The sequence below is a fragment of the Acomys russatus genome, chromosome 7 (genome assembly GCF_903995435.1).
Source record: "Acomys russatus chromosome 7, mAcoRus1.1, whole genome shotgun sequence".
In the NCBI taxonomy this organism is placed as follows: Eukaryota; Metazoa; Chordata; class Mammalia; order Rodentia; family Muridae; genus Acomys; species Acomys russatus.
Window position 1 is genome coordinate 9071730 of NC_067143.1, and position 22499 is coordinate 9094228.

General features: G+C 50.0%; 1 protein-coding gene across 1 annotated transcript in view; it reads left to right on the plus strand.

The window, feature by feature from the left end:
* The first annotated feature begins 240 nt into the window (after window positions 1-240).
* Slc6a5 (solute carrier family 6 member 5) overlaps window positions 241-22499 on the plus strand; it is a 42862-nt gene continuing 20603 nt past the window's right edge. The window contains exons 1-8 of the mRNA XM_051148616.1: window positions 241-777; window positions 3187-3325; window positions 5864-5995; window positions 6245-6418; window positions 15436-15577; window positions 17446-17578; window positions 20071-20205; window positions 21961-22064. Of these exons, the coding sequence (XP_051004573.1) occupies window positions 256-777; window positions 3187-3325; window positions 5864-5995; window positions 6245-6418; window positions 15436-15577; window positions 17446-17578; window positions 20071-20205; window positions 21961-22064 (1481 nt within the window). The 5' untranslated portion in view covers window positions 241-255. The remainder of the gene's footprint in view (window positions 778-3186; window positions 3326-5863; window positions 5996-6244; window positions 6419-15435; window positions 15578-17445; window positions 17579-20070; window positions 20206-21960; window positions 22065-22499) is intronic.

Genomic DNA, 22499 nt, shown 5'->3' on the forward strand with positions numbered 1-22499 from the left:
GCTTCTGTCTTAGTTCATCCTCCACCGAGGAGAAAATACTAGCTTCTTCATGTCCCAGGGCTACAGACAAGACTGGCGAGTTGAAAAACACGGATTCCATTTGCTCCCCTGTTTATTTTGTGTCTGGACCTGGAATGCGTGCATCTGTGTATGCAGACGCACATATTTTATTTTTAATGCTACCGTGACTTTTTTGTTTATTTGCTTTGCACGAACTTGACATTGTGTTTGCAGGACTGCAGTGCTCCCAAGGAAATGAATAAACAGCCAGCCAACAGCCTGGAGGCAGCAGCGGTGCCGGGGCCGGGCCCTCATGCACCTAGGACCAGCCCAGAGCAGGACCTGTCGGCCACGGTTCCCGCGGCCGCTACACAGCCGCCACGTGTGCCCAGGTCGGCTTCTATCGGAGCCCAAACTTTCCAGTCTGCGGATGTGAAAGCCTGCGAGGCCCAGCAGCCAGGAGTAGGGTTTTGTAAACCCAGCAGCCCCCGGGCACAGGCGACCTCCGCGGCCCTCCAGGATTTAAGCGAAGGGCACCGCGGCGCACAGGCCAATCCCTCTTCTGGGGCCGCCGGGGCTGGCAACGCGCTGCATTGCAAGATTCCAGCTCTGCGTGGCCCGGAGGAGGACGCGAACGTGAGTGTGGGCAAGGGCACGCTGGAGCACAACAATACCCCAGCCGTGGGCTGGGTGAACATGAGCCAGAGCACAGTGGTACTGGGTACCGATGGCATCGCGTCGGTGCTCCCGGGCAGCGTGGCCACCACTGCCATACCGGTAAGCAGGTAGAAAGCGGCCGTACTGCCTGCTGCTTTCCAACCGCGCGAAGGGAGCTGGGCCCTGGTGGGTGCACGTATGCTGATGGGGAAACGGGTTGGCAATGCCAGGTGGTGGATGCTGGAGGCAGCTTTGGGGCTTTGGAAGCTCGCACTGCTGGGGACAGGGGTCAGGTCGTTAGTTAAGATTTGGGGTGTGCGTGTGTGCAGCCAGCAAGGTTCGGACTTGCCATTCCCAGCCTCAGCAGTAGAACAGGTGCAGACCTGTTCAATAAAAACAGGTAGATTCTGCATCTTGCACCGGATGCGAGTCCCCATCCTACTAAAGTCTGGGTCTTTTTTCTGCTTCTTCAAAAATAAAAACTCCAATTTAAAAAGAAGTACCGAGAAAAACCTGGGGTGGAATGGAAGAGGGGTGTAGCTTATTTTGAGGGCTTTCCCCTGTAGGCCAACCTTATTACCTGTGAACTATTTTAATGAGGGGCTGCTGAAGTTTATTAAGCATCAGGGTCTCTTAACCCTCGCTCTTCCCAACCTCAGTATCTTTTTTCCCCCTTACATAGGCCTCCTCAACTGTATAAGGGTCAGTTCAGACCCTTCTCATTTGGATAGCTCCTGTATTTACCCCTTAACCAGAGACAGGACAAAACCTACAGGGTAAACCCCAATGTCTGGACCAGGGGTAAGGGCAGTCTTCCCTCCGTGCAGGCTTTTGTTTGTTTCCATTTCACCCCAATGATTTCCTTTTCTGATTTTGGGGGCCCCCTTGCCACCCCCATGCTGTTTCAGGGATTCCAGCTCTTCCCTCCCCATGGCCTGCCTTTTCTCTAGTTCCCCTTCAAGGCTGGACTCATGGGCTAGGTGTGTGGCTAGAGCACAGGTTGAGAGGGGACCAAGTTTTCACCACATGTACTGTAGGGTTTACGGAGCTTTCTGTAGCCAGACCCCCACCTGAGAACTTACACAGTAGGAACCCAGCCATGCAGTCATCTGGGTAACAAGAAATAACCTTGCAGTTACATGTTTCTTTGCTTTGGGAGTTTTTTTTTCCCTAGAACACTGTTCTGCATATATTAGATGCTCTTAACAGTATGTACCCAACAATGAAGTGTTATATATATATATATATATATATATATATATATATATATATATATATATATATATATCTCACCTCCCTTTACCTCTGCACTGCGCAAAAAGAGCTGAAACTCCCTTATCCTGTCAGCTGTGTTGGAGGGTGGGGCTAGGGGGTGGAACAGCAATGGGCCTTGAAAGAACCTGAAGGTCCCTGAGAGTACCCATGTTTCAGTCCCTTGGGACACTCACTCTGCCCTTCTTCTCTTACCCCTGGGCCCTCATCTCCCTGGACCACCACTGCTTTCCCTCCATGACCCCCGAGAGCCCTTGTGAAGCACTCCAAGCTACATAGTGATAGCTGAGAAGCAGATCACATCAATGTCTGGGTGTCAGGAACACTTTCAGAGTTCATACAGGGTGCCCTCCTCATTTGTTTTGTTTTCTAGAATCAAGTCCATATGAGCTTGAAGACAGGAGCGCGGAGAGTCACAGGCTATGTAAATTGGCAGATGCCTCAGAGACAGATATCCAGACACTCCCCCCCCTTCTTCATTCTATAGATGTGGATGCAGGCTGAGCCCAAGCAGCTTACAGGGAGTTGTCTCTGCTTAGTAGCAAGATCTAGATTGGAAGGCATGGTTTTGGCTACCCAGCCTTCTCTATTCTTTCTCTTGTGTCAGCTCCAATTCCCCATCCTGCCCATTTCCCTCTCTCCAGGGTTGAAGAGATGCACCTCTTAAAATTAGCTGACTGGGCAGGTTTTGCCTGCAAGCTTTGGCAGAGAAAAGTGAGGCAGGGGCTCTGGCTGGCTTGAAGCATTACAGTTCTTATTTCTGGCACACATTTTGAAGAACCGGCTGAGGAGGGGTGTGCAGTGAGGGCATTTCTTTGTGGGGTGGGAAGAGGAATTGGTTAGGAAACTGCTTGCTGGGAACTCCAGGCATGATACTGAGGGTCTGCTTGCCACATAAACTCCTGGTGAAAGGTTGGGTGTAATGGGACTTCTCTGCTTGGGGAAGGCTGCTTGCTGGTGTGCCCTGACTATAGGATTTGGGAAACAGAGTCAGAGGTCTGATTAAAGAGGATCTTCAGAATACAATTTGGGGGCCTGCTTGCTGAAAGACTCAGTGCAGGGGTGAGGGGTGAGGGCTCTGCTCGTAGATGCATCCTTTCTTCAGGTTTGGGGTCTTGCTTGCCGATGCATCCTCTGTTGGACACTGGGGATCTGCTTGCGGGGGAAGGACCTTCAGCTGTGGTGGGGAGGGCGGAATGGAGCCTGCTGATGACCTACCTGGGTCTGCCATCCAACAATGTGCTTTTCCGCCCTCAGGAGGACGAGCAAGGGGATGAGAATAAGGCCCGAGGGAACTGGTCCAGCAAACTGGACTTCATCCTGTCCATGGTGGGGTACGCAGTGGGGCTGGGCAATGTTTGGAGGTTTCCCTACCTGGCCTTCCAGAACGGGGGAGGTATGGCTTTTCAGCTCTTTCCGCCTGCGGAGGGGGCGGGCACTGGAGGGGTGGGGGTGCATCCGAAGACCGTAGGCAGTGGTTGGGAGGGATGCTTGGGGCAGCCTGGTTCTTTGCGAGGCAGAAGACAGAAGCGAACGGAGCCCTCTGGATTTCAGAGAGGAGGTGGGTTCAGCTAAGGCCTCACTCACTGGGGATCTCTACTGGCCCACACTGGGGACTGGGTCTCCAGCCAAGTGTACACAGAAGCACCAATGTTCCAACTCGGGTTAATTCATCGGGTTAACTCGTCGATTAGTCAGGAAGGAAGTACTAGCTTGCAGGAACACACTTCAGAGCCCGAGCCTGATGCCCTGCGTCCTGAAGGTCAAATTGTGTCTGGCTTAAGGTTGTAACTGGGAAATCCTTGGAGACTGCTGTGAACAGCCATAAACAGAATAAGGGTGCAAGCAAACAGTGCGCGGGGTGGGGGGGGGCGGAGTTTGGTGTGTACCTACCTACTCAGAAATCTCTCGGAAGCACCCCATCCCACACATCTTTTCTTGGGAAGAGGTGGGAGATATTTTGATTTTCGTTAAATCATTTAGCAAAAATGAATCCTCTTCTATGTGCCCTCACTGTGTAAAAGAGGCTGCCTTTGAAAGAAGAGTGGGGGCGCCAAGGAGCGTGCAATAGAACTCACTGGATCTCGATTGTACCCACCAGGAAGGGAACAATATAGTTAGGGTCCCTTGGCTTGACGTCTGAGGTTGAGGCGAGGGGTCAGCTACTCGCCCCTGGCCAGCTGACAAGAGCCTTCCAGGTATTCGTAACTCTACTGGGCCAAAGGTGCAAGGAACACGCCCCTCGCCCAGTCTTCTCCGGCCAGGTTTTAGGTCGGCTCCAGGAGGTATTTAGGGCTCAGACTGGAACCCATGCTGCAGCAGGGGGCAGTTACGGTGTAAAATAGAAGACACCCCCTTCCATGCTCCCCCCCCCCAGTACCTCCAGGTCCAAACAAGACAAGTGGACAAGTACTAATGCAGACTGCAGAGTGCTCGCAATCAGGGGTGCCCCGGAAACTAATAGGATGTAGCGCCCCAGCTGCCCCAGCTGCCCCAGCTGCCCCAGCTGGGTTTCCATTTTTCCTGAGCAGGGAGTCCTCAGGCTTGAGTCAGGGGAGACGATGTGGGGTGCTGGTCTTAAGGCTGCGGGGACTGAGAAGGGGGTTTGCGCGTGGAGGATGGAGCGAGGGGAGGGATTCCAGGAGGACGATTTTGCCTGTGCAAGTGCCCGCTCTTGTGTCACCAGGCCCTGAGGGCTTAAAAAGGGGACTGCGGAAAAAAGCGGAGGCTTTGTCTGCAGTGCGGCTCAGGCGCCTCACAGCCCATAGCGAAAGTGGGGAGCTTAGCTCTACCTCCTCAGGACCAGAAGGGTCACACAATGAATTTTTTAAAACTAAAATTCTCACCAGAGAGAGTAGAGAAGGAGCCCAAGCCTGCACCTCAATAGTTCCTGGCACTTGTTGGGACCTTCCTGGCTGGAGGCTCTAGCAGGAATCGCCCTTCTTCAAGAGGGAAGTAGTTTCCTCAGCTGAACAGAGCTTTCTGTACTCTGTTATCTCTAGCTCCCAAATTGACCTTGACCCTTGTGGGGCTATTCCTTGGTAATGCTCTTCAGGCCTGAGAAACCTTGCAGAAAGAGAGAGAGAGAGAGAGAGAGAGAGAGAGAGAGAGAGAGAGAGAGAGAGAGAGAGAGAAACCTCCCCAGAACCCAGCAAGGCATCAGAGGCTATCAGGTACTGCAGCCTCCCCCAGGCCTCTGAGGAACAGAGTCGGAAAGAGAGCCACTTCTGGGGGCTCACAGTCCAGACAAGATAGGCACATAAAATTCTGAAGAGACGGTGCTTGGGGCAAAGGACTGTGGGAACACCCCTCTCCACCTCCAAGATGGAGGGCTGACCTCTGACGAGTAAGTTCTGAGCCAAGAAGGAAGTTGAGAAGTGCGTGACAGATGCTGCTGCTTGTGGGTGATGATGGCATGGGTGGGGACTTGGCTGAGTGGGAGGACACCCCGCAAAGCAGGCTAAAGATCTGGTGGGGTGAAGGCTTGTGGTTTCCTTAGATTGTTGTACAGGAGGCTCCCAAATCAAGTTTAGCCCTTAGTGTAGGCCCTTAGAAGGCCTAAGTGTTGATGGGAATCCACCAAATCTGCCTCCAATGAAAGGCATGGATTTGTGAAACCCTAGAAAGGCTCACTTTGGGGGTGGAGGGTGGGGTGGGGTGGGGCTGGATGGGAATAGAAACATTGATAACTAATGCAAAAACCACTAGCATATACCTTCCATGCAGTTCAAGATGGAAACAAGTACTATATTCCTATGAATAGCTTAATAATTTTGGGAGAAGGTCCTAAGCTGCCCCCACGGGTGCCTTCTGTCGAGCTGGGACATCAAAGGCTTCTTCAGTCTATTTCTGAGGAGCCCTGTACCAGGCAGAGGGTGAGAGGGCCAGAGCCCTGCCTAGCCTCCTGACTCTTCTTTCTTACTTTCTTTCCAAGGTGCTTTCCTCATTCCCTACCTGATGATGCTGGCGCTGGCTGGCTTGCCTATCTTCTTCCTAGAGGTGTCACTCGGCCAGTTTGCCAGCCAAGGTCCTGTGTCTGTGTGGAAGGCCATCCCAGCTCTGCAGGGTGAGTCCAGTTCCCCTTCTGCCTCCTGGCCCTGCCCTCCCTCCCTGACACCTTCCTGACTTAGGGAGGGAGACCTACTCTTTCTCACCTTCCCTTGGTCATTTCTGCCACCGTGGGGCCCTTGGCAGGTGATCTCCATTTCCCTGATAGACATTGTCCATGCACGCACCTGTGTCAGTGGCACCTTTGTGGGTGTGGGTCCTGCGTGGGGTTTGGGATAGCATCAACACAGGTACTTCCTCTTTGCAGGCTGTGGCATCGCGATGCTCATCATCTCTGTCCTCATAGCCATTTATTACAACGTGATCATTTGCTACACACTCTTCTACCTGTTTGCCTCTTTTGTATCCGTGCTGCCCTGGGGCTCCTGCAACAACCCGTGGAACACACCAGAATGCAAAGATAAAACCAAACTTTTACTAGGTACGTTTGGACGTGCTTTAGTGGTGGTATGTGTCTTACTGGACGGACATCTGGTGAGATCTTAATGTGCAAGTCAGACCCTGTGCGAGGCTGTGGGGCACAGAGATGAGCCACACATCCAAACATACTTAAATCTAACTTTTAAAAATTTCATGGCTAGGGGCTAGGAGTCAGAAAACTCTTGCTTGCCTCCAGGGGAGCTATTGTGTTTGTTAAATGTCCAGGTTAACAGTTCTGCCAGTGATGCTTGCTATATTACAGTGGGTGAATCTAGGAAATTTGCACTTTTGCCAAGAGATCTAGGACCTTGTTTTGTTTTACTGGATGCTAATTTTTTTTTTATAACATTGTCTAATGTGTAGCTGTGTGAGCTGGGAGATAGTTAGGAACCCTATCTGGCTTTCCTTCTTTCTTTCTCCGCCCCCCCCCAAGATCTTCCTCTTTGGCAGACTTCTCAAAACAGTGCCACACCCCAGGAACTCCACACATGTGATCCCTGAGCTCTGAGTGCAGACTCAACCCCAGACTCTACTAGAAATGTGTGTAGTATGACGGCCAGGGCGACGGCTGCCTGTGGCTGGCAGAAAGGAAAATTGTGCTGGCTGTGTGAAATTCACTTTGTCTGGGAGTCTGGGGATATGTTTTCAGCTTGTTGGGTGGAAGGAAGGAAGGAAGGAAGGAAGGAATGCCAAGATACTCAGGAAACAGAAATAACCGTATTCTGTACCCTACCTCCTTGTGTTGACCAGATAAAACACAGGATGGATACAATAGCAGCTGTGAGTGTGTAAAAACTCATTAGTGTGTGTGTGTGGGGGGGGCGGTGCTGGGAGCTAGTGTCAGTCACTTGGGAAACTATGGTTATTTTAATAGGTACCTATAAGCAAGTGGTCCCTCCCAGGGTGATGTGGTTTTCCATGTAAGTTGGGTTCTTACTGAAGCCAGTTGCACATGGTCTCTGAGATCTGTTTGTAACACTCACCTCCCAAACCAGCTCTTTCCCCTACAGAGCCCATACCTTGCAGAACTCTGGCATATCATTGCCCCGAAGGTGTGTTAACAACATAGAGTGAGTTCTTCCCTCCTGTATTAGTTGCTATGGTAAGACACCTTGACCCAGAATGACCTTGGAAAGAATGAATTTATTTTACCTTAGGGTTCCATAGACTAGGAGGGAGGGAAGGTGTGGCCTGGCCAAGGGAGCAGGAAGCTGGGAGATCAGGAAACACACTAGAAATGAGATGTCTTAGTCAGTGCTCTATTGCTGCAAAGAGACACCGTGATCATGACAACTCTGATCAAAGAAAGTATTTAACTGAGGCTGGCTTACCGTTTTAGAGGTTTAGTCCATTACCATCATGGGAGGGAGCTTGTTGGCACACAGACAGACATGGTGCTGGAGAAAGTTCTGAGAGCTCTACACCCAGATCCTGCAAGTGTGTACTTTGCACTGAAGTGGGGGAGGCATCTCTGCTGTTCATTTCTTTTGGTCTTATTCAAAACTTCTCTATGTGGAGGGTGGGTGTAGGACACATACACTGTGTGTGTGTGTGTGTGTGTGTGTGTAAGCACTACAGTGTAAACTGTGTCCTTAGATATGAGACAATATCTTGGGACTACAGAGAGCAGCAGGCAGAGAAAGAGACACTGGCTTTGTGTGGGCTTTTGAAGCATCAAAGCCCACCCTAGTGACGCAGTTCTTTCAACAAGGCCACACCTACTTCTATAAAACCACACCTCTGAATCCTTCTCAAGTTAGGCCACCCCTAGGTAACTAAGCATTCAAATATGTGAGCCCCTAGGGGTCGTTCTTCTTCAAACCATCAGTTGAGGCAAGCCTTCCAGTGATGGACTTCTTCCAGCAAGACTACATGTTCTAAGCCTCCCCAAACAGCACCACTAACTGGGGGAGCAAGTGTCAAACACATGAATCTATAGGGGACATCTCTCTTACAGAAATCAACACACATCCTGTAGTCCCAAGATATCATCCATCTCTAAGGACACAGTTTACACTGTAGTGCTTTTATACACCCATGCATGTAACACACAAATGCACACACACACACACACACACACACACACACACACACACACACTCACACAACATCCAGCTTCCACCTGGAGAAAATTTGAATAATAGCAAAGAAGAGGAGCAATAGAGATGCTTCCTTTCAGTCCAAACCTGCACATCTGGAAGTGCTCAGGAATGGGCCCTAGGGGTTTGCACAGGTTCCCAAGTACTAGAGTCCACTCTCTGGACTAATAACTAATAACTAAGGCTTGGTGTTCTTCTGTATCTGTGGAACTCAGTGTCTTCATCGCTACTGTTTCCCTGTTGATGGTTTTCTCAGGGTAGAATAGTGGCACCCAAACCTGGTTGCTGCACATCTGGATCACCTGGGAGTGAGCAGTGTCACTCAAGGAACAATCTTGATGAATTGAAGGGGTGTCCATGACCCTAGGGACCAGTATTTCAAACATTTCTCAGATCTGTACTTTGGATGTACCTCAGTTGATAGAGTCTTTGCCTAGCATGCATGACACCCTGCATTTGGTCCCCAGCATGGCATAAACTTGGTATGGTAGCACATGCCTAGGCTGCCAGCACTCTGGAGGTGGAGGCAGGAGGACCAGAAATTCAAAAGTCATCCTTGACTGCATAGTCAGTTTGAGGCCAGTGTAGGGCTACACAAGATCCGGTCTCAAAAAAAAAAAAAAAAAAAAGGAAACAATATATTTTGCTCAGGTACAAGCCAAGGTAGAAATCACCAGAAACAAGCCAGAAATTGCTCACTTCCTTTTTGTTTTTCTTGTTGTTGGGGGCTGAGCCCAGACACGTGAGCCACCACTGAGTAACACCCTCCCCCTCTCCAGAATAGCTTTGACAATGGGGATCATATTCAGTTTTGGAATGGGGTGGCCCACCTTCTTTGCCTCCTGCAGCAGTTACCTCTAAAAATCTGTGATCTTGGAGAGACATACTTTGTAACTCTTCACAGATTCACAACCAGCAATCAGTTGCCAGAATATCTTCTTGGAAACAACTGCCAAGTTTAGACTAAGCACACTTTCCAGGAACTGCAGTCTTGGGTGGAGAAGCACCTCAGGTCATGCTCCATCCCTGAGCCCTGCTTGTCCTTGCCAGACTACGACTGGAAAGCAAGGCCCATTCCAAGAGTATGTGCTGGGTCAGGCTGCTGCTTTGATTCAGGATCCAAGGATACTTCCTGGAGCTTGCCCGAGGGACCACATGGTCACAATGATCAGCTGTCCTCAAGGTGGGGGTCCTTCAGAAATATACACCTCTCTACTAATAAGGTCCGCTATTATCAGTGCAGTGTTTTACCACTTTACTAAAAACCAGCCACCTTCACTGCACACTGATCTCTCTGAGAAGCTCTTTCATTGAATTGCCAATGTTAATAATGACAACAGGCCCACAAAGGCACTCTCTCATTGTTTCTGTTTTACAGGTGAAAAACCTTGGGCATAAGCTCTGAATTAGGTGTCTGGGCTGTCCCAGGACTGGAGTCCAAGTACGCATTCTTTTCAAGGCCATGGAATGACCTCAGTGCTAAATGCTTCCTAGTCTGCAAGGCTGCATCATAAGCGACATTTCTGTCCCTCCTGAATAGAATCTATGAATTACAGGTGGCAGGTGACATGATTGTTATTATTTCCCCAGATGGCTAAGTGGATTTTTCAACTTACATTGTAAGTTGCAAGGTAGACCCAGATTTGTCTGGACTTTGGGCCATGTGACCCCCGATTTTCTGCCTGCCGGGGGTACTTAAAGAATCTTTGGTCCATGTGTTCTATTCCATCAAGTCCCAGCAAAGTGACATCACCCCAGGTGCTTCCTAAGTGATGTTTGTGGGTGATAGTCCGTGTGATAAAAAGAAAGATTCTGTACACAATAGTTACGCTAGTGTTGTGATGATTCTCCATCTGTGCATCTGTGCCAAGGGAGAATTAGAGGCAGGTAAATACTGCACAAAATGGCTAATTGCAATCACATTCGCAGTACTGGAAAACAGTAGGGACTTAGTATGTGATCAACGTCCACACACTTAGTGCTCTAATTCCGTAGCTCCAATAAATTATGGTTCATCTATAGGATAAGGTATTCTATAATCATTAAAAATAGATGTTCATAAATGAAGTATGGAAAAATCCTCACCATGTCATATTAAATGTAAGAGGATGTAAATTCACAGTGGGATTTTATCTTTTTTTTTTTGGATTTTATCTTTATTAGCAACACCTACATGGATGTAAGGATAAGAATGCTAACAGCTTGGGACCACTCTTTGCTCCATTTTGTGTCACACACATGCATTTATTGTGTAGTCTGTATGTGTGTATTCTTTTTAAAGCTACCTGGGTATTATAGCCTGGGCCAGGCACATGCCTCAAGAGACAGGCATGCCCCTGCCCTGCGTTAGCTTCGTGTGTCTCTCTCTAGTGTGGCTAGAAGCAAACCCGAGAGGCAGGGGGATGGGGGCCTGGCGTGGCAAGGCATCTTTATTCACTGACCACAGCCCATTAAAACAGACCAGACACAGACAATGGACACATTTCTCTGATTGTGCCCCAGAGCCCACAGATGAGTCAGAGGCCACAGCACTTTTAGCCAGGCTTTTAATACTCTCATTAGTTAAGCGAAACCAATTATCAGTCTTTCCCCCGACCTCACTCTTGGAGCCCCCACCCTCTCAGACTCTGCATTGCCTGCATGTGGGTGACTTCTGTAAATGGAGTCTGGCTCTCCTTGTTGGGGTGTCAACCCTGTTGGGGTTTTGAGGTGACATAAAAAAGGTGACAGTAGCCTGATCTACAGAGACACAGTGGCTAGAGCCCTTCTGCTTGGCCCAGATGTTGGGAGTTCAGAGGATGGCTTTCCTCATGCCATCTCCAAGACGGACAGACACCCCAAGCTAGGCTTCTTTGGGAAATGAACCTGCTTACTTACCCCTTCCCCTAGCAGTGTTTCCCCAATGACCTCCCAGGCACACCCCCTCCACCCCTAACCACCCAGTTTTCGAAGCCAGCCTGGCATCTTCCCAGGAGATGAAATAATGTATAAATGGCTTAATGCTGTGACCTTCACACACAGTGGGTAAGGTTTGTCCCATGTCTGGTGCTGCTGGGATTATGTTGTCTGATTGCTCATGTCACCATTGCAGATGCCAAGCGCTATGTCCACTCCAGTCTGAGACCAGGCCTGGGTCTGCCTACAGACAGAGGTAGATTATGCCCAGGCATTCCATCTTCTTTTCTTTTCCTCCTCGTTTCTATTGAGACAAGGCCTTGCTCTGCAGTTTGGGTGGCAATCCTCCTGTCTCAGCTTCCTGCGTCACTAGTCACTAGGTGCAGCTGGGTAGGACAGGCTACAGCTCCGGGGCTGACTCAGCCCTCCAAGGTTCCACAATGGAGGACGGTTTGTCCCTGCCCTGCGGCATGAGTCCAGCCACTGTTTTGTTCTAACAGGGCCTTAGCTGGGTCAGCTCAAATGGGAACAGTATAAACACCAATTCTATTTCTGGAATGGCTTAATTTTCATTAGAACTTTAATTAAATGATCCCTTTTCTCCCCGGTCTTTCCTGTGCTTTCATTTATTAATAATTGCCTGAGAAAAGAGAATCCCATTCCAACAGCTTTCCAATTTAGGCGATCATTATCGCTGTTCTTTGTTCGGGGTTGCTGGGCCGAGGAGCTCTGATGAGATGGCCTGTCAAGGCTTCTCTGGCGGGCCGAAAGCGCATAGCGCCGGGAAGCACGCTCCTGCCGCCTAGTGGTTAGAAGGGAAGTTGCAGGAGGCTTGAGGCTCCCGGTGTTTCTGCAGCATTGCGGGAACCGGAAACCTGACCTTAGGAGGACACACTGGGCTGGCGGTGATCCTCTGGACATCCACCCATCTAGAGAGTCTTCTGCCAGGGCAACTTCGGAAGCAAGCAAGGATGAGTTGCTTTTCAGCAGGAAAAGCCAGAATTAATAAATCCTGTGTTATTGAATGGAACTTTAACTTGCCTGGTTCAGGTTACTAATGGGGAAGGAGAAATCTTCCCCAGTAAAGATTTGATAGTTGTCAGCCTGGAATCCTCCCGAAACTGTTTTTTTTTTTTTTTTTTTTTAAATTAAAGAAGATAATATTGAAAATGCAGGTACTAGGAAACATCTAAGAACAGATTCTCAGGCCGAGACTCAGCAGAGCCAGTTCTGGTTTCCCATCTGGGGATGGAGGATGCTACTGGCATTCAGTGAGCAGGACAACTTCCTACCAGCAAAGACTTATCTGGCCTGGAAAGTCATAGCCCTTTGCAGAGAAATCCTTGTCCCAGGAACCAATCAGAAGGGAAAAGGTTAACAACTGTCATTTGAATCTTGCTCGTTTGAGATGAAGTTGACCTCACACTCCTGGCAGGCTTCCGGTCTCAGCCTGTCAAATGTTGGGATTACAGGTGTGCACCACTGCTTGTGGTTTAATGTGGTGCAGAAGACCGAACCCAGGGATTTGCACCCCCAGGCAAGCACTCTTATCAACAGGGTATCTTTACTCAGGATATACCTATGGGTGGGGAGGAGCAGCGGGTAGTTGAGGCAGGCCAGTGTGCTCATGGGAAGTGATGCAGAGCACTACTCACTCCACGGATGGGTATAAAGATGGAGGTTGAGTTACTGCTAGGATTTATAAGTATGGCTTTTTAAACCCGTCAACTCGCCTAGCTTGATCCCCGCAGTAGCCCTGTGAATGAGCTCCATCCATCCATCCATCCCCAGCAGTTGGAGGTGCTGTCGGGCCTGGTGAAAACCCAAACCCTCACTGTTGGCCCTTGTGGCTGCACTCACAGAGGGCATGGCTCAGGGCACCCTGCATCCTCGCTGCATGCATTTTGTCATGGTGTCTAGAGCAATTTTAATTCATTCTCCACTGTTTAAAAAGGACGGATGGCAGCACAGAGCTGCTTTCTGCCTCTCAGCCTGCACATCTGGAAAAGGTCAATGTAGATTGGTGGGAACACTCTGTCCCCTACTCCTGTAACTCCCCATTTATACTTCTCCCCCTTCCCTCTCCCCCACCCCCGAGCCTGCAGCCTTCAACTCCCTAGGTATCTGAGATCCTGAGCCCCACTGTGCACTCTAGAGTGGGGTAGATCAGTGAAAGAATTTCAAAGAATGAGTGCCCTGTCCTTCCTGGCAGGACTTGCGACCTTTGCAAGTGGCTGCAGCTCCAGTGGATCCTAGGACTTATCTCAGAGGGGATGCTATAAGACCATTGACATAGGATATTTCAGACATCCACGAGACGGTCCTCACAGTGCCAGTTGTATCACCACTTGCTACTTGATTCTTTTGGGGGTCCCTGTGGGCTCTTCAGTTCAAATAGTTGTCCATTTGTGTGTCTTGCGTTCCCTTTTGTGGTGCTGGGAATAGAACCTGGGGCCTTAGGCATGCAAGGCTAATACTTCACCACTGAGATAACCCCCAGCTGCATTGCGTGTCTATTTATAATGCTATTGGAAACACATTGTGAGATGGTCAGAAAGGTACTAGCTTTCTTCCTGTACAGAATGAAGATAAAAGAATCCATGTTTCCTGGGTCTAAGGAAGACTTCTTGAGCTGAGACCAGCCTGCCGCCTGACAGGCTAACACTTGCTTAATCGATTTTCTCTCCTTATTCCAGGCCTTCTCAGTCTCTACACTACTGGCATTTTGGACCAGATATTTCTTTGTCATGGGAGAACTGACTGTGCACTGTAGGATCAGTAGCATCCTCATCTCTATGCACTTGATGTCAACAGTGCCAAGCGTCTCAGATAAAAAAGTTAAAAGTGCTTTTGGAAATCACCATATGTCACGTGATGATCAAGTCCACTGAGACACACTGTTAAGTCTGGTTGAAGGCCCCTTAGCACACAGTGTGGGCACCATGCTAACCCATGCGAGGGTGGAAAGAGCACAGCACAGGTTCTAAGAGGACCTACTGTGTGTTGTCTGTAGTACTAGGCGGTGCTTCGAAGCTGATCTTAGGAATTGTATTTTGTTTGGCACAGACTCTAGTCCAGGGTGTCCTAAAAGTTGCTCTGGAGCCCAGTATGACCTTAAGCCTCTGTGTTGGGACTGCAGATGGGAGCTACCCGCACCTTGTTTTATAAGGTGCTGGGAACTGAACCTGGGGTTCCCTGCCTGCTTGGCAATCGACCAACTGTGCTGTATCCCAGGCCCCTGATCCTCCTCCCTCCATGAGGCACATACTAGGATTACAGGCTAGTCCTCCTGCCCTGGCCAGAGTGAACACTTGCTATGCAGCCTTCTGCGTCTGACCAGTTCACCTCTGCTTAACTTGATTTGTGTAAGTCACACATCTTCTGCAGGGTCCTAAGGCTCTGGATCTCCTTTTCATTACCTAGTGAGTAACCTTTTTTAATGGCTTTTCTTTTTCCTATTCTTTTTTCTTTTTGTTTTTTGTTTTTTGTTTTTGTTTTTGTTTTTTTTTTTTGAGACAGGGTTTCTCTGTGTAGCCTTGGCTGCCCTGAACTCACTTTATAGACCAGGCTGGCCTCAAACTCACAGAGATCCACCTGCCTTTGCCTCCCAGAGTGCTGGGATTACAGGCATGCACCACCATACCTGGCTTAATGCCCATTTCTTTACTTAAAATTTAGTTAATTAATTATTTTCTTTTGGAGATAGGGTCTTACTGTATTGCCCTGCATGGCCTAGAACTTATTGTATAGACCAGGCTAACCGGGCTAGCAGAGATCCTCCTGCCTCTGCCTCCTGAGTGCTGAGTTTAAAGGCACCATTTTTATATTTTATAGATCCAAGTGCCAGTTAAATGTAGGTTTTTGTTATTATAAGGTATTGCAGGGCTGGGAGATGCAGAGTGAGATAGACGCTCTGCTGACCTTGCCCCACTGCTTAGTGCTTTTGGCCTCCAAAGGCAGAGCGAGATCCCTGTCTATTCTCCACACATGCCTCATTGTTTTGACTCCGTCCTCTCCTGAACAGATTCCTGTGTTATCACCGACCATCCCAAGATACAGATCAAGAACTCTACTTTCTGCATGACTGCCTATCCGAACTTGACAATGGTTAACTTCACCAGCCAGGCCAATAAGACCTTTGTCAGCGGGAGCGAAGAGTACTTCAAGTAAGCCCAGAGGACGGTTTGCAGACCAGAGCTGTGAGGCGGGAGGGGCGGGTGGCCTCCCTCTGTATTTCTCCTTGCTGATGCTGATGATCAGAGAGGAAGATTGTGTCTGGTTGGCCTCCCAAAAGCCATTTGCTGTACGCTGTGGGCCTGGAAATGAGGGATGACCAAATAGGCAGGTAAGAATAAGGTAGGTACTGCAGCCGGCAATCAGCATGCGATCCAAGGAGGCATCTGCCAGCCAGGCCATTCTGTGCACCTGCACTTGACCTCAGGGAAGAGAAGACAAAAGTGAGAAAACAGTCAGGCCCAGGCACTTAGTTTAAATGAAGAAACAGTCTCCCTCCCTCCCTCCCTCCTTTCTTTCCTTCCTTCCTTCCCTCCTTCACTCCTTCCTTCTTTTCGTCTCCCTATCCCTCAGCCCCCCCCCCCCCTTTTTTAACTTCCTTCCCCTTCCTTTCTTTCCTTCTGTCTTGTTTTTCTTACTCCCCTACTTTCCAGAAATGCGCTCCCTCTGTAGCCCTGGCTGGCTTGGACTCACCCTGTGGTCCAGGCTGACTTTGAACTCACAAGAATTCCCTTGCCTTAGTCTTTCTGGGGCTAGGATCACAGGCGCAGGGACCCCACGCCTTGCTGAGTTTTGTCCTGTGTGTTGCTGAATGCTGAAAATGGGGTTCAGGGTTACTAGACGACCTTTAGATGGGAAGTGGACTTGTCGAAATGTTTGTGGAGGCGGGTGGTGTAGACACTTCATGGAGGGGAATACCATGCCAGCTGGTCAAGCTGAGCTCCTGTGCTCATATGCACTGTCGTGTGGGCAGGACTGTAAATGAACAGAATACCATGACGGTGGAGAATGGCAAAATGAAGGGGTGCCTTTGGGGTGCTCAGCTCCTTCTGATCAATTTTGAGGTGTTATGAGTCAGTGCTGCTGGTTCCTCACATAGTCCAGTCTTGTGCTCTCTATGTAGTCCACCGAGGATAGCCTTGCACTCTAAATCCTCCTGCCCGCATCTCCCAAGTGCTGGGACTACGTCTGCACCATCGTGTCCTGCTCATGCAGTGCTGGAGAAAAAAACCCAGAATTGCATGTATACCAGGCAAGCACTCTACAGTGTGTACTTGCATATGTGGCTATAGATACTTGGAGAGAGGCTAGGAGGGGGGCATTAGATCCCTCAGAGCTGGAGTTTGTGGGTTCTGAACTCCTCACATGGGTGCTAGGATCCAAACCCCTGTCCTTCGGACAGTGGAGTCAGCACTCTTAACCGCTGAGCAATCTCCCCAGAGCCCACTGCAGAACTTATATTGTGCATCTTTCAGTTTTGTTTACTTAATTTTGTTTCTTGAGAGAGGGTCTCATAGAGCTCAGGCTGGCCTTGAACTTACTATATGGCCGAGGATGACCTTACATTCCTCATGCTCCTGCCTCCACCTCCTGAGTGCAGGGTCAAACCCCAGGGCTTCCAGCATGCTACCAACGCAGCCACACCCCACACCCCTCTGTTGTGCTTTTCTGGGTGGCAACTCCAGATGATGGTGCCAACTGCCTTGCAAAAAAAATCAATTGGCTGGTCACACATGGTCTCCCAGCTCCCAGTTAAAGAGAATGGCGAGTGCTCCATAGACAGCTGTGGGCAAGAGCCAGGGTACCAATCCCTGGAGCCGGCTGATGAGGTTCTGAGCTCAGATGCTGAAGGGGTCTGATGAGGTTCTGAGCTCAGATGCTGAAGGGGTCGGGTGTGTTTAAAGTTCCTGGCTCCGATGGCAGGCTGAAGCTTGCGGATCTTTACCTTCTGTTTGCTCTTCCCTCCCTCCCTCCCTCCCTCCCTCCCTCCCCTTTTCTTCCATCACTGTCTGGTTCTTAGGTACTTTGTACTGAAGATCTCTGCAGGGATTGAATATCCAGGAGAGATCCGGTGGCCCTTGGCTTTCTGCCTCTTCCTGGCGTGGGTGATTGTGTACGCTTCCCTGTCAAAAGGAATTAAGACATCAGGAAAAGTAAGAACTTGACTCTCTCTGAGCTTTCTTCCCCTTTCCCCTCCTCCACTTTTGCCTTTTTTTTTTTTTTTTTTTTTTTTGACAAGGTCATTCTTCCCAAACCCCTGGGGGCCTCCCACGCTGTTTGTTGTGTAAGAGTGCCTCTACAGGAGACATGAAACTTGGCAGCATTTTCTGGTTTACTCTTAACTTTTGCTTTTTCTCCCTCCTCCAACAAAAGCTCTCATCTTAGTTATTTCAGAGGACTTCTATTTTGTCAGCTTGAAGGTGGAAAATGTTGGCCTGGGGGGGGGGTGTTTAAAGCCCTCTAGTTCGAATATTGTTCTGTCTGAGCACTTGCCGAAGGAACTGTGTGTGTGTGTGTGTGGGGGGGGTATGTTCTTTAAGATAAGTTTTCTGATCTCTAAAATGGGAACTGGGATTGAGGCCTGAGGACCACACTGGCTCAGGATGAGCAATGTGGGACCACCCAGCCATGTCCAGGGTGGCCCGTGGCTTCCTGATATCCTTGCCTTCCATGGCTTGGACCTGAGCTTATAGCATCTTCTAAGCATGCTTAGCACAGCCAGCCAAGCATCTGCTCAGCCACAGTCCCACAGGCCATCACTGCCTAGCTCTGTAAGTCCATACCTTGGGAACCTGTTTCTTAACCCTCAATCCCCTAACTTGGGGATGGCAGCCCATACCCTGTAGGAATGCCACAAGGGGATAAGAATCCACACAAAATACAAGGCACATGGCAGGTCTTCAAGAGTGCTAATTTTTTTTTTTTTTCCATTTTGTTCTAAAAGCCTGATCCCCATTGGCATCTCAGCAGCAGTGGCCTCACTGGGGATGCAGGAGGAGTAGGCATCATGTGGAGAGCTCTGCATGGGCCACCGCTGGCTGCTCCGCCTGCATGCAAGTTTCCCAGCACCTTGCTGTGTGGGCCCACTGATCGGCATCTACAGACGGGGGCCGGGCTGCTGCTGTCACCCAGCTTGAAAGCGGCATCAGGGGCATTTGAACATGAGGCTAGCTCACTGCAAAGCTTGGAATCCACATGGCTTCCGCTTTCTTTCGCTGTAAGGAAAGGAGAACCGTGAGCCCCCATTCGCCAGGTCTCCTAGGCTGTCTCAGCTCTATTTATCATTGTGACTTTGGAAAGTCCCAGGGTGCATCAGGGCCTATTGTACTTGTTTGCAAAGTCCAGGACCAACTAAAACAAATATTCTGCAAGGTTGCTTGCTTGCTTGTTTTCTGAGTCAGGGCAGCACTGTGCAGTCCTGATCACCCTGGAACTTCCTATATAGACCAGGTGAGCCTTGAACTCACGGAGCCCTGCCTATCTCTACCTCCTAAGTCCTGCCTATGAGTGTGCGCCAGCACACCTGGCCTCTGAGATTCTTTTAAGCTCTGCCCATCTGTGTTTTTGTTGGAGTGGCACTACAGCCAGCTCTTTCAGGTGACTAGAATGTAATCCTTGGGGCTGGATTTTGTAGCCTTCGGGGAACAGAAAGTTTAAAGCAGTCTGGAACATTGACAACTGCCACGCCGATCCTGTTTCACCGAGGAAGGTTTCTAATCAAATATCAAATGAAGGCTTTTGTTCCATGCCCAAATGATGAACTGCAGAAATAATGAACTGCAGTTTCCTATCCTGCCCTGGGTTGTGCTGGTATAATTCAAAGATAGTTATCTGAGAGGCAGAGAATGAGTTGGTCGCTTGTGACCCGCCCCTTTATACTGGAGATTCCACAAGCACTGCCCTGTCCAACAGAGATGCCTCTTTCCCTGCCGAGGCAGGAGCTCAGTTCCTCTAGTGCAAGCATCCACGACCTGAAAGTTGGCCCTTGAAAGACATGGCCTTTGAGCTGGTAGAACTCCACAGGTGATCAGTAGGCAGCCTGAAGGGCCTGAAGGTCACAGGCGGACAGCCTGGCCTCTGGAGCTGCTAAGTTCGAGCAGCACAGCAAAGCTAACCTAATTAGCTGTCTGTGTGGGGCTGCGAGGTGGAGGGTGCCTGCAAGGGCCAGGCCAGCCAGTCATCGTCCCCCCCCCCCCCGCATCCCCCGCGCCAAGCATGATTCATTACTGCTCACAGTTAGTTCTGGTATGAAACAGGTGCATGCTGAAGGCCACCTGACCCAGGCAGACAGCATGCAGAAAGCCTCCTGCCTGCTCCTCGCTCACAGCTGAGGTGTAAGCCAAATGTTACCCTCTCAGCTCACCAGGAACAAAGCGAGTGGGTCATCTACACATGGGGGGTGGGTGGGGTGGGGTGGAGTGGGGTGTGGGGTGGGTGTGGGGTGGGGCATGAACAGGGTGAGGTGGGAAAAGGCCCAAGGTGGGAATTTAAGGAGACACTCATCCTGTCCAGTGCTGTCAGGGCTTCGGGAGCCCTCCGTGTTGTTGGGCATGTGTGCCCAGGTGGCAGGTCCCCGGTCACCTCACCTCAGTGGTGTCCTCAGCGATGCCTGCACACACGTCTCTCCTTCCCACTGCTCTTGCAGGTGGTGTACTTCACAGCCACGTTCCCGTACGTCGTGCTGGTCATCCTCCTCATTCGAGGAGTCACCCTGCCTGGAGCTGGAGCCGGCATCTGGTACTTCATCACACCGAAGTGGGAGAAACTCACCGACGCCACGGTGGGCTCATTACTCTAGGCAGTGGACCGGAAGTGGTGGCGATGGTGGGCCGGAAGTGGTGGCCATGGTGGGCGGCGTTCTCAGGGCAGGCCACACATCTGGATGTGAAGCAGAAAGGGCTAGTCTTCCCTCTCCCCTGGGGATCCCCAGGCCTCCCTCTTCAGGTCTGCGAGGGAGACCTTGGTGATCAGGCAGCTGAGGGCTTTCAGATTCTGAAGCAGTGACTTTCTGGTTGCAGTTGCGGTGTAGGCCCTAATGAAGGCAGGGGGTCCTTTGATAGCTTTGGGTTATCTCACGCCACTAACTTTTGGGCTTTGTGGGCTGGAACATCAGATAACAAGCATCTCTTTGATCTGAAAGGCCCCAGACACTTTTGGATTCTTTCTGAACACGGATGTGGGTCCCCAGACACATTTGAATACTCTCTGCACACAGATGTGGGGCCAGCACATACTTGAATTTTCTCTGTGTGTTGGATGTATGCGCATCACACTCTAAAAAAATTTACCCTCACACACACTCCTCCCTATGAAGGGTGATTGTGTAACTACAGGTGGATTTTTCTCACCTCAGTGAAAACTCCGCTTTTCCCGGCATACACTAAAAACTCATGGCAAAGATTGAGTTTGGCTGCACTGTACCACAAAGTTTCCAGATCACGGTCACATAAACAACATATTAGTTGATGTCACTTTTGCAGTAGCTGGCCAAGGGCCAGTTCAACCCTCTGTGACATCACGAGGGATCGAGGGTCTGGTCTTTCCTCCTCACAATCTTTAGTGACTAGACTACCTAGAACTGCTGGTGCACCCACTATCATCACATTATCATCCCAGGCTCATAGGCGTGGGAGCAGAGAGAGGGAGAGACTGCAGAGGTTCCACGTAGTAATTTGCTTTCACACTATTGGCCAGAGTTTAAGTGACTCGGTGGTCTTCCCCACCTGAGCTTCCCTGTTGGAGAAGCTGGACTTGTGACTGATTTTCGACCAAAATGTTGTTTCCGAGCAGACAGGAATGGGTGCTGGGTGGATTCTGACTTGAAATTTTGCCTTATTAGATTATGTTTGCATCCTGCTCTCCAGCGTGGGCTTGAGTGTGTGTGTGTGTGTGTGTGTGTGTGTGTGTGTCTGTCTGTCTGTGTGTATATATATGAGCAAAGGCTTGTGTGACCTGGAATTTTATGAGCAGCAAGAATCACCCTCTAGAGCTAAGCTTAGGAGGGAGGTGGCCCCATGAAGTCTGTCCACTTTGTTGCCATATGCTAAGAGTAGAGACTATGGAATTTCAGGTTTTGAGTGAGTGGCAGTTGTCACAATACATAGGACTGTAAATTAAAATGGACCTTTATTTTGTATCCATGGCTTTTTTTCCCCCTTGTCACAGATTGTTCTTTGCATGGGTAGGTACTTTGTAAGATAGCTGTCCTATTCTGTCTGCTGTGATGCGGTGGGACATACAACCTGGACCTGCACCAACATGGCAGAAAGAGAGACCAGACTCCCATTCTTTTTGTCTGCTCAGTGACCCTGCTCACACACTATCCCAGCCCTTACTTTGACTACACAGAGTTACACTCTCCCAGCTGGTGCCCGCTTTGCCTTCAGGCACAAGCCGAGGCACAGCTTCAACTCCTGTGCTCACAGTTCTCTTGTCCCCAGTCACCTCCATTTTACTTGGGAAGGTGACATGGCATCAAGCATGTCACTGGAGGCTGGGCTCTTTTGGTGACCTGACTCTCCTCTTCCATTTCCAGGTATGGAAGGATGCTGCCACCCAGATTTTCTTCTCCCTGTCTGCAGCCTGGGGAGGGCTCATCACTCTTTCTTCTTACAACAAATTCCACAACAACTGCTACAGGTACGTGCAGACATGCGATCCAGAGGGCGCAGGCCAGCTAGCTGAGCAAAACGAAGCCCAGACACGCACCCAAGGCAGAGCTGTAGATTCACCCTGGGCTCAGGAGGAGCCTCTGGCCAAGGCCTGCTCACTAACTCCTTCATTTCAGCTGACCCCACTGACCAGGGCCCTGAGTAGGGGCTCAGTGGCTGACTACAGAATGCAGTGTGTCCCAGGAGAGGGTCACCGTGGCAGCCTGGGTCCTGTGGAAGTCCATGTATACAGTCATGAGTAGTCATGTGTATAATAGGGTCACCGGTCACTTGATAAATACTTTTCAGGGTGTTTCATGGGGGAAAGAGCATGGTGCAAAGGAAGGGACAGTGTGGACCTTTGAGGGGACGTTTGAGGATAGATTTCCATGTGCTACAAATGCATGGTACAGGCAAGATGTGA